Source organism: Panulirus ornatus, chromosome 24, assembly GCF_036320965.1.
Source record: "Panulirus ornatus isolate Po-2019 chromosome 24, ASM3632096v1, whole genome shotgun sequence".
In the NCBI taxonomy this organism is placed as follows: Eukaryota; Metazoa; Arthropoda; class Malacostraca; order Decapoda; family Palinuridae; genus Panulirus; species Panulirus ornatus.
Window position 1 is genome coordinate 2,872,529 of NC_092247.1, and position 15,117 is coordinate 2,887,645.

Sequence of the window (15,117 nt, forward strand, 5' to 3'; positions counted from 1 at the left end):
GCCCACTAGAGTCGTCCTCGACTACGAGTAACCTAAGGTCCTTGCCCTCCCAGCCCACTAGAGTCGTCCTCGACTACGAGTAACCTAAGGTCCTTGCCCTCCCAGCCCACTAGAGTCGTCCTCGACTACGAGTAACCTAAGGTCCTTGCCCTCCCAGCCCACTAGAGTCGTCCTCGACTACGAGTAACCTAAGGTCCTTGCCCTCCCAGCCCACTAGAGTCGTCCTCGACTACGAGTAACCTAAGGTCCTTGCCCTCCCAGCCCACTAGAGTCGTCCTCGACTACGAGTAACCTAAGGTCCTTGCCCTCCCAGCCCACTAGAGTCGTCCTCGACTACGAGTAACCTAAGGTCCTTGCCCTCCCAGCCCACTAGAGTCGTCCTCGACTACGAGTAACCTAAGGTCCTTGCCCTCCCAGCCCACTAGAGTCGTCCTCGACTACGAGTAACCTAAGGTCCTTGCCCTCCCAGCCCACTAGAGTCGTCCTCGACTACGAGTAACCTAAGGTCCTTGCCCTCCCAGCCCACTAGAGTCGTCCTCGACTACGAGTAACCTAAGGTCCTTGCCCTCCCAGCCCACTAGAGTCGTCCTCGACTACGAGTAACCTAAGGTCCTTGCCCTCCCAGCCCACTAGAGTCGTCCTCGACTACGAGTAACCTAAGGTCCTTGCCCTCCCAGCCCACTAGAGTCGTCCTCGACTACGAGTAACCTAAGGTCCTTGCCCTCCCAGCCCACTAGAGTCGTCCTCGACTACGAGTAACCTAAGGTCCTTGCCCTCCCAGCCCACTAGAGTCGTCCTCGACTACGAGTAACCTAAGGTCCTTGCCCTCCCAGCCCACTAGAGTCGTCCTCGACTACGAGTAACCTAAGGTCCTTGCCCTCCCAGCCCACTAGAGTCGTCCTCGACTACGAGTAACCTAAGGTCCTTGCCCTCCCAGCCCACTAGAGTCGTCCTCGACTACGAGTAACCTAAGGTCCTTGCCCTCCCAGCCCACTAGAGTCGTCCTCGACTACGAGTAACCTAAGGTCCTTGCCCTCCCAGCCCACTAGAGTCGTCCTCGACTACGAGTAACCTAAGGTCCTTGCCCTCCCAGCCCACTAGAGTCGTCCTCGACTACCAGTAGCCTAAGGCCCTTGCCCTCCCAGCCCACTAGTGTCGTCCTCGACCACCAGTAACCTAAGGCCCTTGCCCTCCCATCCCACTAGTCTCGTCCTCGACCACCAGTAACCTAAGGCCCTTGCCCAGCCTAGCCCATTAGAGTCGTCCTCGACTACGAGTAACCTAAGGTCCTTGCCCTCCCAGCCCACTAGAGTCGTCCTCGACCACCAGTAACCTAAGGTTCTTTTGCCCTCCTTCAGGTACATCCACGAGGCCTGGGTGCTCGGGGACACCCTCTGCAGCATCTTCCCCTTCTTCTTCTACGGCAATGTGGCGGCCTCGCTCCTCAACATGGTGGCCATCACCATTAACAGGTTGGTCGTCCGGACGATTATTTCCAGACTGAACCATCCCCCCCTCCTTGACCACGATGGTACGACCCTTGTGGGGTATGATGGCCTGGCCTTTGACCCGACCTTAGGCCAGAGGCCAAGCCATCTTGCCTAAAAGTCGTACCGTCGCCCTGTGGTGGTAAAGACTTGACCTAAGTGGAGAGCCCTCAAAAATCTTAAGGAAATGGCAAGTCTTTTTGTATTTTCACTGATAATTTTTCATAGGTTTAAGAACTAAATGTGTTGGTTGCACCCATTCCTCTTCCTTTCCAGCAGGGTTCATACCCTGGCCCCCAGCTGGAACGTTCGTACATTTAAGACGCCCCAGAAGTAGCTGTCCTTGGTTTCAGGAGACCCCAGCATAATAGCCATCTCTCCCGTCCTTATAGGTACATATTGCTCATCCCTACCAGGTACATACTGACTCCCAGGTACATACTGACCCCAGGTACATACTGACATACTGACCCCCAGGTACATACTGACTGCCTATATATCCCACCAGGTACATACTGACTACCTCCTCCCCCACCAGGTACATGCTGACTGCCACCTCCCTACCAGATATACATACTGACTACCTCCTCCCCCACCAGGTACATACTGACTGCCTCCACCCCCACCAGGTACATAATGATGACCTCCTCCCCCACCAGGTACATAATGACGACCTCCTCCCCCACCAGGTACATACTGATCGCGCACCACAGCCTCTACGATCGGGTCTACCGCCGCCACTACATCATCCTGATGATCGCTGTCGTGTGGCTCTTCTCCTTCGGCATGATGGTCCCGCCGTTGGTAGGGGTGTGGGGCCGCCTGGGGCTCGACCCCCCGACTTTCTCCTGCACCATCCTGAAGAAGGAGGGCTCCTCGCCCAAGAAGTTCCTCTTCCTCTTCGGCTTCCTCCTGCCCATGGTGGCCATCATCGGCTGCTACTCCGCCATATACTACAAGGTGAGCGTCTCACACTATCCTCTAACACGGTAAGGTCTTGTGTGTGGGCGACGCCCTTCATCTAGAGCCGTAGGACGTCTATGGAGACTAACGTATATAGAAGAATCAAGATAACGTACATGTAGACTAGAGATAAGGTACATGTAGAATAGAGATAAGGTACATTTAGAATAGAGACAAGGTACATGTAGAATAGAGATAACGTACATGTAGAATAGAGATAAGGTACGTGTAGAATAGAGATAACGTACATATTAAGATAACGTACATGTAGAATAGAGATAACGTACACATTAAGATAACGTACATGTAGAATAGAGATAACGTACATTCAAAGATAACGTACATGTAGAATAATCAAGTATGGAGTTGACTTCAATGGGGAGGTGCACTGTAGAGGAAGTTAAGGACATTCAGACGTCTAGGAATGCAAGTTAGGGGCTTCAAACGTCTAGGGATGCAGGTTAGGGACTTCAGACGTCTAGGAATGCAAGTTAGGGGCTTCAGACGTCTAGGAATGCAAGTGAGGGGCTTCAGACGTCTAGGAATGCAAGTTAGGGACTTCAGATGTCTAGGAATGTAAGTTAGGGACTTCAGATGTCTAGGAATGTAAGTTAGGGACTTCAGATGCATAGTTAGAGACCAGACGTTTAGGAATGTACGTTAAGGACTTCAGATGTCTAGTTAGGGACTTTAGATGTATAGGAAATGTAATTTAGGGACTTCAGATTCTAGGAGTGCAAGTTAGGGGCTTCAGATGTCTCGGAGTGCAAGTTAGGGGCTTCAGATGTCTAGGAATGTCATGAGAGAGGAGTAGAGGCTAAGGCCAAGTGGTATAACCATAGATGATGTGTATGTATGTGTGTCTGACGCAGGTGAGACAGTCCCGCCGAAACCTGGTGGCTCACAGCAACAAGGGCGGGTCGTCCAGCTTCAGCGTCCAAGTGACCCGTAAGGAGGACCTCCGCCTCACCAGGATGATGCTGACCATCTTCCTCTGCTTCCTGCTGTCCTTCCTGCCCCTCATGATCGTCAACGTGGCCGACGATGATGTGAGTAGTCGATGCACCCGCCTTGCGACAGCCTATGGTAGATGTGAGATGCGACACTTGATTGCCAGAGTGTTGCTATAAGTCGGGTGGGAGGTATTGACGTCGCGTGGTACTCGAGCACGACGGTACGATCCCATGGGTTTGATGGATTGGTCTTAGACCTGGCCTTGAGGATGACCCCTGGGTGTGATGGCCTGGTCTTTGACTTGACCCTACAGACGACCCATTTTGAGTTTGATGGCCTGGTCTTAGGCCTGACCCTAAGGATGACCCTTCTTGGGTGTGATGGCCTGGTCTTTGACCTGACCCTATAGGCGACCCTTGGGTTTAATGGCGTGGTCTTTGACCTGGCCATTAGCCCAAGGGTCCTTGGGCTGGATGGTCGTCGTGCTCGAGGTAATGTGCCTCATCTTTTGGCTGGAGTCAAACATCTTTGGCTGTCGCTTAAAGAAACGTGCAGAGGATGAGAATACATCGCGAAACCTTTTGACCCAAAGAACAGTAACTGATTTATACATTTAACTGATTGCTCTCCGGATGAGAGGTGAATTATATGATTTTGTGCTAAATTCAACTCATTCTCATCCTCTGCATCGTCTTCCTTGGGTTGAAATGTAGGAAATAGTCAAATTGTTTTAAATCTGGTTATTTGTTCCTGATATATATATCTCAGTCATTGTCTTTGTAGTATACATCCCCATCTCTGTGGTGTAGTGATGAGAACGTGTTACGTGCCTTGCAGGTGCGCGTGCCCTCGCTGCACGTGCTGGCGTCTGTGCTCGCCTGGGCCTCGGCCGTGGTCAACCCCTTCGTGTATGCCGTCACCAACCGCCAGTACCGCTCGGCCTACCGCAAGTTATTTTGTTGTCTTCGGAGTAAGCCAGGCCGCAGCTCCAACTCCCACTCCAAGAGCAATTCCTCTCGAACCTTTGTCACCGAATTTCAGTACCACGCCTCCACGGGCCAGGTCACCAGCCCGGTCCTCGCTAACCCTTCGCCTGACGCCTGATCTAAGGTCGCGACCCCTCACCTTTTCTACCTTCGTCACGCAACCTGAGCCCAGGTCATCCAGCCCCTCTCAGTCCACCAGGACGCCAGACCTCAGGCCACCAGCCCCATCTTCCTCGTCGCACCAGATGGCCGAGTGTCCATCACGACCCCTGACCTCGTCTACGTTCGTGTCCGAGCTTGACCCAAGGTCAGAGACCACTCCTCTGCCATCGTCCAGCCCGGTGCCATCGCCTGGGTCGCCAGCCCTCACTGTGTCAAGCAGGTCCTCGACACCGGAGCCCAGGTCTCTCTCCTCCTCCACGGCCACCACCCCGACGTGTGACCCCAGGTCACCGTCCTTGGCCTCACCCACGTCCTCCACTAACTCCAGGGCCTCCACTCCTCCTCCACTCCTCCTCCTCAGAGTATAGGTTGTCCTCTTCACTTTTCATCACATTCGCCAAGATCGAGATTAACCCAATACCTACGTCCTCCCCTCCCTTGCCCAGGTTAGATGGGGCCAGGCCGCAGACCCCGCCCTCCCCAACTATGCCCCTAATCCATGACCCGAGGGCCCGACCCCATCGCTGACCCCCTGGCGATCACCACACACTAGCCACACAGCGGGAACTCCTGTGGTTAGAAGATACGATCATGGAGACCAGTCCTGACATTTACATTGATTAAGTGAAGATGGTGAATTGTAGGTCTACGTCTGGCGGCCTTGTGAGGGGCGGGCTGGTTGCCACAGGGTTAGTGATGGAGCAGGTGTGGGAAAAGGGCTGGAAACTGTAAGCCAAGTGGGTCGAACTGTGTGCGAGGAGTTGATTAGCATCTGTAGACTTCGTTATGAAGTTACACCTTTGAGCAGGTGTGTACACACAAATGCCCCTCATGTTTCCAACCGATTAGTGGTTGGCTTATGTGACCCAAAGACGCGGCCATACAACCCTGGGAGTCGATCAGGCTGCTAGGGGTGGGTGAGGAAGGGGGGGTCATGCCGGTGTGGTGTGTGTGGTGGTGGCTGTGGCTGAGGTGGTGCCTGTGGCGTGGACGCTGTCGAGTGATCGACGCTGCTCGACGTATATTCCTCATCATCATCCTGTACAAAAGGAACTCTCCTTCCAGCCCGCAGAGTTCCATCAACTTCACGGGACCAGATAGACATATAGTGCTTTACTTCAGGTAGGGAGAAAGTGGGAGACATTAGGGTTAATTACAGTTGAAGAAAAGGACGTGTCTGAGGAGAAAGAAAAGGACGTGTCTGAGGAGAAAGAAAAGGACGTGTCTGAGGAAAAAGAAAAGAACGTGTCGTTAGGAGGAAAAAAAAAGGCGTGTCTGAGGGGGAAAAAAGGGCGTGTCTAAGGAGAAAGAAAAGGACGTGTCTAAGGAGAAAGAAAAGAACATGTCTGAGGGGAAAGAAAAGAACGTGTCTGAGGAGAAAGAAACGGACGTGTCTGAGGGGAAAGAAAAGGACGTGTCAGGAGAAAGAAAAGGACGTGTCTGAGGAGACAGAAAAGGGCGTATCTTAGGAGAAAGAATAGGACGTGTCTGAGGAGAAAGAATAGGACGTGTCTGAGGAGAAAGCAAAGGACGTGTCTGAGGAGAAAGACTTGGAAAAAAAAATGTTTTGAAAGGAATTTAACTGTCCTCCAGCCGGACATCTTGAGTGTATATGTCCCTAAGACAGAATCTCCCCAAATCATATATTTTTCACTTGGGCACCTTGTGTTCATGTTCATCCCAGGTAATGGGACACTCTGTATTCATGTCCATCCCATGCAATGGGACACCCTGTATTCATATTCATCCCAGGTAATGGAACACCCTGCATTCATGTCCATCCCAGGCAATGGGACACCCTGTATTCATATTCATCCTAGGCGATGGGACACCCTGTATTCATATTCATCCCAGGCAATGGGACACCCTCTATTCATGTTCATCCCAGGCAATGGGACACCCCGTATTCACATTCATTCCAGGTAATGGGACACCCTGTATTCCTGTCCATCCAGGCAATGGGACACCCTGTATTCATATTCATCCCAGGCAATGGGACACCCTGTATTCATATCCATCCCAGGTAATGGGACACCCTGTATTCATGTTCATCCCAAGCAGTGGGACATCCTGTATTCACATTCATTCCAGGTAATTAGACACCCTGTATTCATGTTCACCCCAGGTAATGGGACACTCTGTATTCATGTCCATCCCAAGCAATGGGTCTTACAGCCACTTACTGATAACTTTTCTTTCTCTTCTTGTTCTCTGTAGGACTATTGTTAACATGTCGTGTTGTCTTCTTACAGCCAGATCGGTGTAATGCCTTGATCAAAGGTGCTACCACTAGTCTCTTAAGGGCTTCCTTCGTAGGCCCACCACTCCCGTCACAATCTCTCTCTCCGCAGTTTTTAAAAGAGGATCATAAAGTATCCTCACAATGAACACACACACACACACACACACACACACACAGAGGCATAGACGCCGGCAACCGAGGGCTTCCATGAATGGACTGGGGCTGAAGTGTACATTTGCAGGGGAGGTCAGGTGCTCAGAGTGTCGAATAGGACTTTCTGTTGTTGCTATAGTGGTCACTCGTGCGTTCATGTCACCTCCTTACCTTGAACAGACGTCTGTTGTTCGTCCGCGTCACCTCCTCACCTAGAACACGTCTGTTGTTCGTCCATGTCACATCCTAACCTAGGACACTAGTCCCTGTTGTTCGTCCATGTCACCTCCTCACCTAGAACACGTCTGTTGTTCGTCCAGATCACTTCCTCACCTAGAACACGTCTGTTGTTCGTCCAGGTCACCTCCTCACCTAGAACACTAGTCCCTGTTGTTCGTCCATCTCGCCTCCTCACCTAGAACACGTCTGTTGTTCGTCCATGTCACATCCTCACCTAGAACACGTCTTTTGTTCGTCCAAGTCACTTCCTCACTTAGAACAGTAGTTCCAGTTGTTCGTCCAGGTCACCTCCTCACCTAGAACACGTCTGTTGTTCGTCTAAGTCACTTCCTCACTTAGAACAGTAGTTCCTGTTGTTCGTCCAGGTCACCTCCTCACCTAGAACACGTCTGTTGTTCGTCCAGGTCACCTCCTCACCTAGAAAAGACGTGCGCTCCGCCCCATCTGTTCCCTCCAGCCTCCCTCCCTTTGACATCTACGTGTGTGACCTTAGCTGTTATCTCTACCAGATGTAGTGTAGGATTAAGGGAAATGCATGAGATATACTTATGTTTTAAGACATTTTCGTGGGGATGGGCGGGAGAGGCATTGTGTCTGTGAATTGTAGCACACTAGGAGGCCCTCGTCTTCTAGGGTGTAAGATCGAGCACGTCAAAGGTGTGTTTGGGGTACTAGGAGGCCATCGTCTTATAGGGTGCAAGATCGACCACTGTCAAAGGTGTGTGTGGGATCCTAGGAGGCCCTCGTCTTTTAGTGTGTAAGATCGAATACGTCAAAGGTGTGTGTGTAGGGTACTAGGAGGCCATCGTCTTATAGGGTGCAAGATCGACCACTGTCAAAGGTGTGTGTGGGGTACTAGGAGGCCCTCGTCTTCTAGTGTGTAAGATCGAGCACGTCGAAGGTGTGTTGTGGGTACTAGGAGGCCCTCGTCCTGTAGGGTGCAAGATCGAGCACGTCAAAGGTGTGTGTGGGGTGCTAGGAGGCCCTCGTCTTATAGGGTGTACGATCGAGTAGTGAGGAGACGTTCTGACATTCGACGGTAACTTAGGGGCAAAGAAGTCGACCCTGAGGGCATGACGGTTTTGATATGGCCCTCCCTATAGCACAGTGCCTGTGTCCACGCTCTGTCATCACTTAACGTTCGTACCTCAAGTATGTATGTAAGTAGATCATCATTAAGTATATATGTAAGTAGATCATCATTTTGTTATTATATAGACTTTATCAGTATTTGGTAAGACATCTGATGTAGTATTAATTTTTTTTTTCCTGTAGTGGTTACAGTTGGTGGGTTTGGCCAAGATGGACCTAACCCTGGGAATAGAAATGATAAGTTTAAGGTAGGGTTAGAAGATGAATAGATAGATAATGATATACTGAATTTAGGGAGCCATTGGGCTGAAAATACGCAGTTGGAGGTATTATAGATATTACAGAACTGGGAGGTCATGATAGTTACTAGTTAACTAATCATACTAGAGCTGAAGCATATGGGTGAGGTATGTATTCATCCAGATAGAGAGCTCTAGGTGGCAGTTATACAGGAGTGTTGCAAGCGTATCACGAGTATATATAAACACAACAATGAGGCTTACTAAAGCCTACGGAAGGAAGGACATTCCTTCAACACAGCATCAGTATTGTTTACATGATATCTGGCCAGTATGGGGAGGAGGACCACTGTGTCTCCGTCAGGGAGGGTCGTGTGTATGGTGGTCCAGCAGGCGTCATGGGAGCGTTGTCTGTGTGTGTGGGGGGAACAGTCGTAGAAGGTGGTAGACAAGGGCGCGGCTGTCGGGTCTTCTGTATAATGCATAGGCGCGTTGCCTGAGGGAGGGAGGTGAGGATGCTGCTATAATCTCCCAAGCCCTGTCGTACCTGATGATGATACGGGACAGCACTCACGTCCCATTTCCTTGGCTCTTTCCCATAGACATACGAAAGGTCGGGGTGTTGACGGAGGAGAGGGTATTGCACCAGGTGGGCGGGAGAGAAGTCCAAGGGAACATGGCTGGTTTCGTGCTTCTCGTTGCTTGGATGTCCTAAGTTGTAGAAGTGTTCGAGGAGCAATGTAGCCAGGTGTGGTTTGATTTATACCCGTGTCCCCGGTAAGTTTATTGTGCACTCCTATGCTCATCCTGTGAGATGTAGGCACCAGAGGATTAAAGGAGTCACAAAGGGTCTTACCCAGACCCCAGTGGGTTGATATTATATAAGATGTTACAATTCGTAGTTCAGGATATACATTACGTAGTTCCATATGGTAAGTTTTACCGACTAGATGCAAAAAGTGGATACAAACTTAAAATTTTAGGTATCTTGTTATTAACAATGTGTTGCGACATTTCTTATAGGGTTTGTTTAGATCTATCCCTAAAAGGCTGTATTTTTTTCACATTCAAAAGATATACTATTCTAGTTTGTGTCCAGATCTTTGACCACAAACTTTATAATTCACTTTATAATCCTCCAGTTAGGCCAAAGCGCCAATAGTACCTGTAGCCTAGCCTTAGTCTAGCAGTTACACCATCAAGTAATCTGCTGATCTTGTTACTTTCTCCATATACATGTTTTACTTTACACATCTCACTGTGATGGATAATGTTTCTACTTGTACTTATCTGAACTTGTCTTCGTGCTTCAAAGAGGTCAGTTAGTTCTGTTCTAATTGCAGTTTTGAGGCTTCTAATTGACAACCCAACGTTGTTTTCAACCACCTTTACTAAGTGCAAGTTTGGCAAAAGCACCAGCTTTGTCATGCTCACGGAGGCTTGTATGAGAAGTCCACAACAATTTGATCCGAATTCCTTGAGCAATAATGTCTGAGTACTTGTGTCTGGCTTCAGAGACCAGCATGTTACATTCTGATCTCAGGGTGTTAAGGGCAAGTAGTGAAGATAAAGAATCAGAGATGATTAAACTGTCTGTGGCAGATATTTCTACTTACTCAAGGGCAGTAAGTATGGCGAACAATTCAGTTTGTAGGGTAGATGCCCAGTTGTTTATTCAAACATTTTTCTCTAATCTGTTACCATTGGACTTGATCACAGTGGCAGCACTACCTGCTCTCCCAGTGGCAGAGTCGCGAGAACCGTCAATAAAGATGTACTAGGCTGTGTTATTGTCAGTCTGGTCTTAGCTACGTGTTGAAGGTGAAAATTATAAGTAATAAGTGTCTTCGGTGGATAAGTGGATGTAGTGACGTCAAAGGGAATTCATCTGCCAGGGAAGCAGGAAATGCTGCTAATTCCTACTGTTATACCAATCATGGACACCAAATATTGTCATGTGGCTGGATGTTATTTTGGATCCATTTAGATTCACTTGTGCCATGGCATAAACGGTTACACTGCTTATAGAGAGAACACAGTCTGGATTACCACGCTGAAGTTTCAGTCCCAACGTAACATTCATCTCAAGTGTTCTTTGTCTTCAGTGCTGGGAATACGAAGTTTTTTCCACCTGCTGAGTCCTTTAGTGGACTTTGGGCAATCAAGTATATTTCTTAAGGTTTCATTTTGCATTTTTTTTTCTCCTTTTTGATACCGTTCTTTGTTATGTAGGATTGAAACTAGTGCTTAGTGATCTGTCAGTGACTTAATTATGTAAGCAAAGTACATAATTTTTTGACAATTCTAATCTTTCCACAGTAACTAGGACTGGTAGCCAACGTAACTAGGATTGGTAGCCACCGTAACTAGGATTGGTAGCCACCGTAACTAGGATTGGTAGCCATCGTAACTAGGATTGGTAGCCATCGTAACTAGGATTGGTAGCCAACGTAACTAGGATTGGTAGCCACCGTAACTAGGATTGGTAGCCACCGTAACTAGGATTGGTAGCCTACGTAACTAGGATTGGTAGCCACCGTAACCAGGATTGGTACCCTGTAACAGCTTGAAGAGCTCTGTCCATTGTCGATTTAATTTTTTCCACACCAGATGCAGTACATGACCCTGAGACACCAAGATGTCAATAGGTTTTTCCATCATTTTTTTTCAATTCAGACGGTCCGCTCCCTCCCTCTATAGGCAGCGAGGGATTTTTGTCAATCTCTCTCTCTCTCTCTCTCTCTCTCTCTCTCTCTCTCTCTCTCTCTCTCTCTCTCTCTCTCGTTGGTAAATAATGTGCCTTAATGACAGACTGTGTCTGTTCTTCCCTGGGGAGGTGTGTGGGTGGGTAGTAATAATGTTGGTGTTCCTGTAGAAGGACGAAGTCCTCGGTGGTGCTCCTGAAGTCTGTGAGGCACTTCGGGTAGTCCGCCTGCAGCCAAGTCAGGGGCTTTGATGATGTGTCTAATTTCTCTGCTTTGGGGGGACTGGCTGCCTAGCGACAGCGGGCGGGAAGAGGAAGGGAAGGTGACAGCAACAGCAGCATTAGGTTGTAGCCTTATCATCTTCGCCGTATGGCAAGCTGCTGGTCGCTCGTGTGCTAAGCGACACATCTTGGTTCTGTGAACGTCCGAGACCAGCTCCCCTTCTTGCTTGGCCTCGTAGCCTATCCTACCTCACCTGCCTTCATGTGCCAACAATTCAATGAATACAACAAAAAAAATATATATAAGTAGATTTAAGTGTGTATTTTATAAGCTGGGGAAAAAAAAAAAAACTTAGCCATTAGTGGCAAAACACAACACTGAGTAATGTTGAAGACTAATGTAATCTAGAGATGTAAATATATGTAATAAAAAATTGAATTTCAACTCGTGTCTGAGTACAGAGTGTCTTATTCCATCCCCCTCAACACCCAGTACAGGATGTGTGTGTTTTGATATATTCTAAGATACCTTATGAGGTCTGGTTAAGAGAGAAGAGCTCCAGTACCAGAAGGTTTATGGTGGTATATTTTTCACGGTGAAGATGGTGAGTGAAGGCGGAGGAAGATAGCTGCACAGAAAATATCACATAGCACAAAGATGAAATATACCAAACATGTTGCCCATGCATTATATGATATAGAAATAACAGAACCAGTGAAATATGAAGAAAAAATGCTAGGATGATATAAAATTAAAGATATTAAAGGACCTTATATAATTTGCACTAAAAGCCATGCCAATAAGTAATAGTCGACAGTTGCCAATACGTAATGGTCGAGTCGAGCGGGTGTTTTCATGAGTTACATCCATGAAAACTAGGTAGTTAAGGAACAGGATGGGAATGGAACTCTTAACATCAATATTAAGAAGAAAAACAAGCCTTGTACTACATGAAACCTGCTGCTCATCATTTGAACCAACAAAGGACGTGTTAAGCTACGACTCGTCAATCTATAGAAAAGAAGTATGGGATAAAGAAGAGGAAAATAATCTAATGACTGATGCAAATCTGTAAATAAAGTAAGATGTATGAACATATTTCCCTAGTTAAAAGAGAAAAGAAAACAGGCGAAAGGAAAAAACAAATCTATACTTAAACAATTAGATGGAACAGTCTGTAAACTCACACGGAATCCATTTAAATTGAATTATATTAGTTAAAACAATAAGAATTATGGCAGTCTGACAAACTCACGAAAACAATTGAGTATAAACCTGTAAGAATTACATTGTTTGTAAACTTAAAAGGAAAACAAGCCAAAAAACAGCTAAAGGAAACTAGAAAAAAGCAAAGGATAAACAAGAATGAAATTAAAACGGAGCCAGGGAAGTGCCGTTGGAGAAGCTGCAGCAGCAAGAGGAAACCACAAATATGAACGGAGACTGGTAAGTACAAGTATAAGTACTTATCTATTGTGCTACCTTGTGTTGAAACACGCTACTTTTGAAGAGTGTTTCCGCTACTTTTCGCCAGAAAAATCTGGCAACCCCCTGTGACGGACAGGAGTGTCGGCCATGTGATTAGTGTTGTGTACGATTGTGAGGGACAGTTATACGCGATTTCTCCTTAATTCGCGAGTTAAATCAACACATCCTTTGTATGGGCACGAGGACAAGAGATCGGCGTGTGCATACCTGCAGATATTTCATGAAGATGGTGTGAAAGAGGTGAGTACTGTGGGTATCTTGCAACTCGCACGATGGCATGCCCGATGGCGTGAGCATAAATGGCTGAGGATTTTTGGTCGGATGATATCGACGTGATTCCGTTGAATCCTCAGTGTTGGTAGTGATGTTATACATCGATATTTTAGACTTTTGTAGAATGTTTTGATAGCAGATGGGTTGTGATGTGAGAAACTACTATTTTGTATCCTGTACAGTGAGTAATGCAGACGTGGGGAGGGTTTTGAGGGTGAAGGAAAATGTGTGGTTCAGTATGAGAAAGATTTCCAAGGTGAATCCAGTTTTTCAGAACGTAACTAAATGGCTGCTAGGGACCGTAATTTATGGTATTCAGAATATTTATTTGAAATATATTAATTTTATTTGTTTCCATCTCATGAAGGGCCTGTAGGGGCAAAACTGCCTCCAAAGGAGCATTTTTCAGCGTTTTGAACTAATCATTCACGAAATCATTTACAGTTTTTGTCCAAAATATTTTCCTTTTTTTGATCGCTTGGCTCACGAACAGCTAATGAATTCTGAGGAATATTAGCCCACAGGGAACGACGATTTTGGGTTTTTATAAGTTTGTGTTTAATTTTCTGTATATTTGATAACCCCACATTTTTTTTTCCTCATCTTCCCAACTTCAGTTATTTATTGTACTATGATAAAAAGTATGTATTACAAACAGACTGTCATAATTTAGTGTGAAAAAATTGTCTCAGATTCGGCCATATGTTTGTTAGCTCAGAATTCGTCTGGTTGCAATATACTTGCAACTTTGGAGTGTATTTTGATATTCCCCTTTTTTTATTTGTTCCACTAATCCCATGAGGAACCTTGTTGCAATGAGTATTGGTTGTTTGATTATTATGTCATAACTGAAATCATCAATATGTGTGTGTTAATTTAGAATTCGTCCAGGTGCAGTACCCTTTATACTTTGGACTGCATTATGATTTTTTCTCGTTCACTTCTAATAATCCCATCACAAACGCTGAGTTGCACTGGTTGTGTAATGATTATGTTATTTACTAGAGGTTGTCATTTAGAAATTGGGCTTTATATTGATTGTAAACCAGGAGGTAAGTGCAAATGGTAAGCTAGGTGTACACACAGCTCACCCTCTCCAGCAATATTAGGAACATTGAACGCCTGAATTCACACTTTGGTCATTGTGAAGAGGCTTATCTCTGTCCTGTCTTATCTTTTACTAGGAGACGGGCTAATGGATAAAGCCCCAGATGAGGGGTTAGGTTAAGTGTGACTGGCGTAGGTGGCGGTGGTTAGGATCAGAGGTTTTAGGGTGGGTATGGTCGAGGGAGGCTAGACTGCAAGGGACGAAGCCCAAGATGTCAAGGATTTAGGTAAGGTATGGCTGCGGTATTTGGGGTTGCAAGGGATGAGTCTCATGTTGTAATCGTCTCAAACTCTCATTCACGTTTTCAAACGTTCCAGTTACCATTCACTCCCTGTAGTTTTTTCTTTTTTTTTCGCAACTGACCGGTATGACTGGTAGAATATGCCTCTGTTGTAACCATTTTGGATGAGTGTAGGTTACGGTGAGAAAGAAAAGACATGTAGACATTACTCAAAGCTCCTCCGGTGTTTTGATGATCTGACTCTTAAATTTGGAAGGGGTTTAGGGGCTAGGGAACCACGAGAGGGAGTAACAACTGTTTGAGAGAGGAGGGTATCGTAGCGGCCATTTCTCATGTAGCTTGTATCCATACATAGACTATCGGAAAGCAGTAGCCAAACGCTTGTCACTGATTCAGTCTTGTTGGCATGGGTAAATGCCGACAGCTTTGTAGTAGAACTGCTTCACTCTGGCCAGTAAATAGGCGAAGAGACACCCTAAATATATAAGCATTACTCCGTATTGGGGCGAGTGAGTAAGTCTCCTGTAGGTATGTAATAGCTAGCTGCTCGCAAGGAGAATGA

The 15,117-nt window shown here is 46.9% G+C and overlaps 1 protein-coding gene across 4 annotated transcripts; it reads left to right on the top strand.

The window, feature by feature from the left end:
• The first annotated feature begins 1,245 nt into the window (after positions 1 to 1,245).
• Positions 1,246 to 11,889, top strand: LOC139757016 (protein trapped in endoderm-1-like). 4 transcript variants are annotated; one of them, XR_011714486.1, is made up of 5 exons: positions 1,246 to 1,472; positions 2,177 to 2,447; positions 3,323 to 3,499; positions 4,242 to 9,388; positions 9,421 to 11,889. XR_011714486.1 is itself a non-coding variant. In XM_071676978.1 (4 exons), the coding sequence occupies exons 1-4, from the start codon at positions 1,450 to 1,452 to the stop codon at positions 4,506 to 4,508; spliced, it is 738 nt and encodes a 245-aa protein (XP_071533079.1). In that variant the 5' UTR covers positions 1,246 to 1,449; the 3' UTR covers positions 4,509 to 11,889. The 4 variants fall into 4 exon arrangements, 1 of the variants encoding a protein (XP_071533079.1); XR_011714484.1 differs by having other exon boundaries at positions 4,242 to 7,552; positions 7,592 to 11,889; XR_011714485.1 differs by having other exon boundaries at positions 4,242 to 7,306; positions 7,553 to 11,889.
• The last annotated feature ends 3,228 nt before the right edge of the window (positions 11,890 to 15,117 follow it).

Bases quoted from the DNA above. Each gene is read 5' to 3' on its own strand.
- LOC139757016 (XM_071676978.1), top strand. From the start codon at position 1,450: ATGGTGGCCATCACCATTAACAG. The intron at 2,448-3,322 runs GTGAGCGTCTCA...TGTCTGACGCAG, and splicing joins ACTCCGCCATATACTACAAG to GTGAGACAGTCCCGCCGAAA. The intron at 3,500-4,241 runs GTGAGTAGTCGA...CGTGCCTTGCAG, and splicing joins TCAACGTGGCCGACGATGAT to GTGCGCGTGCCCTCGCTGCA.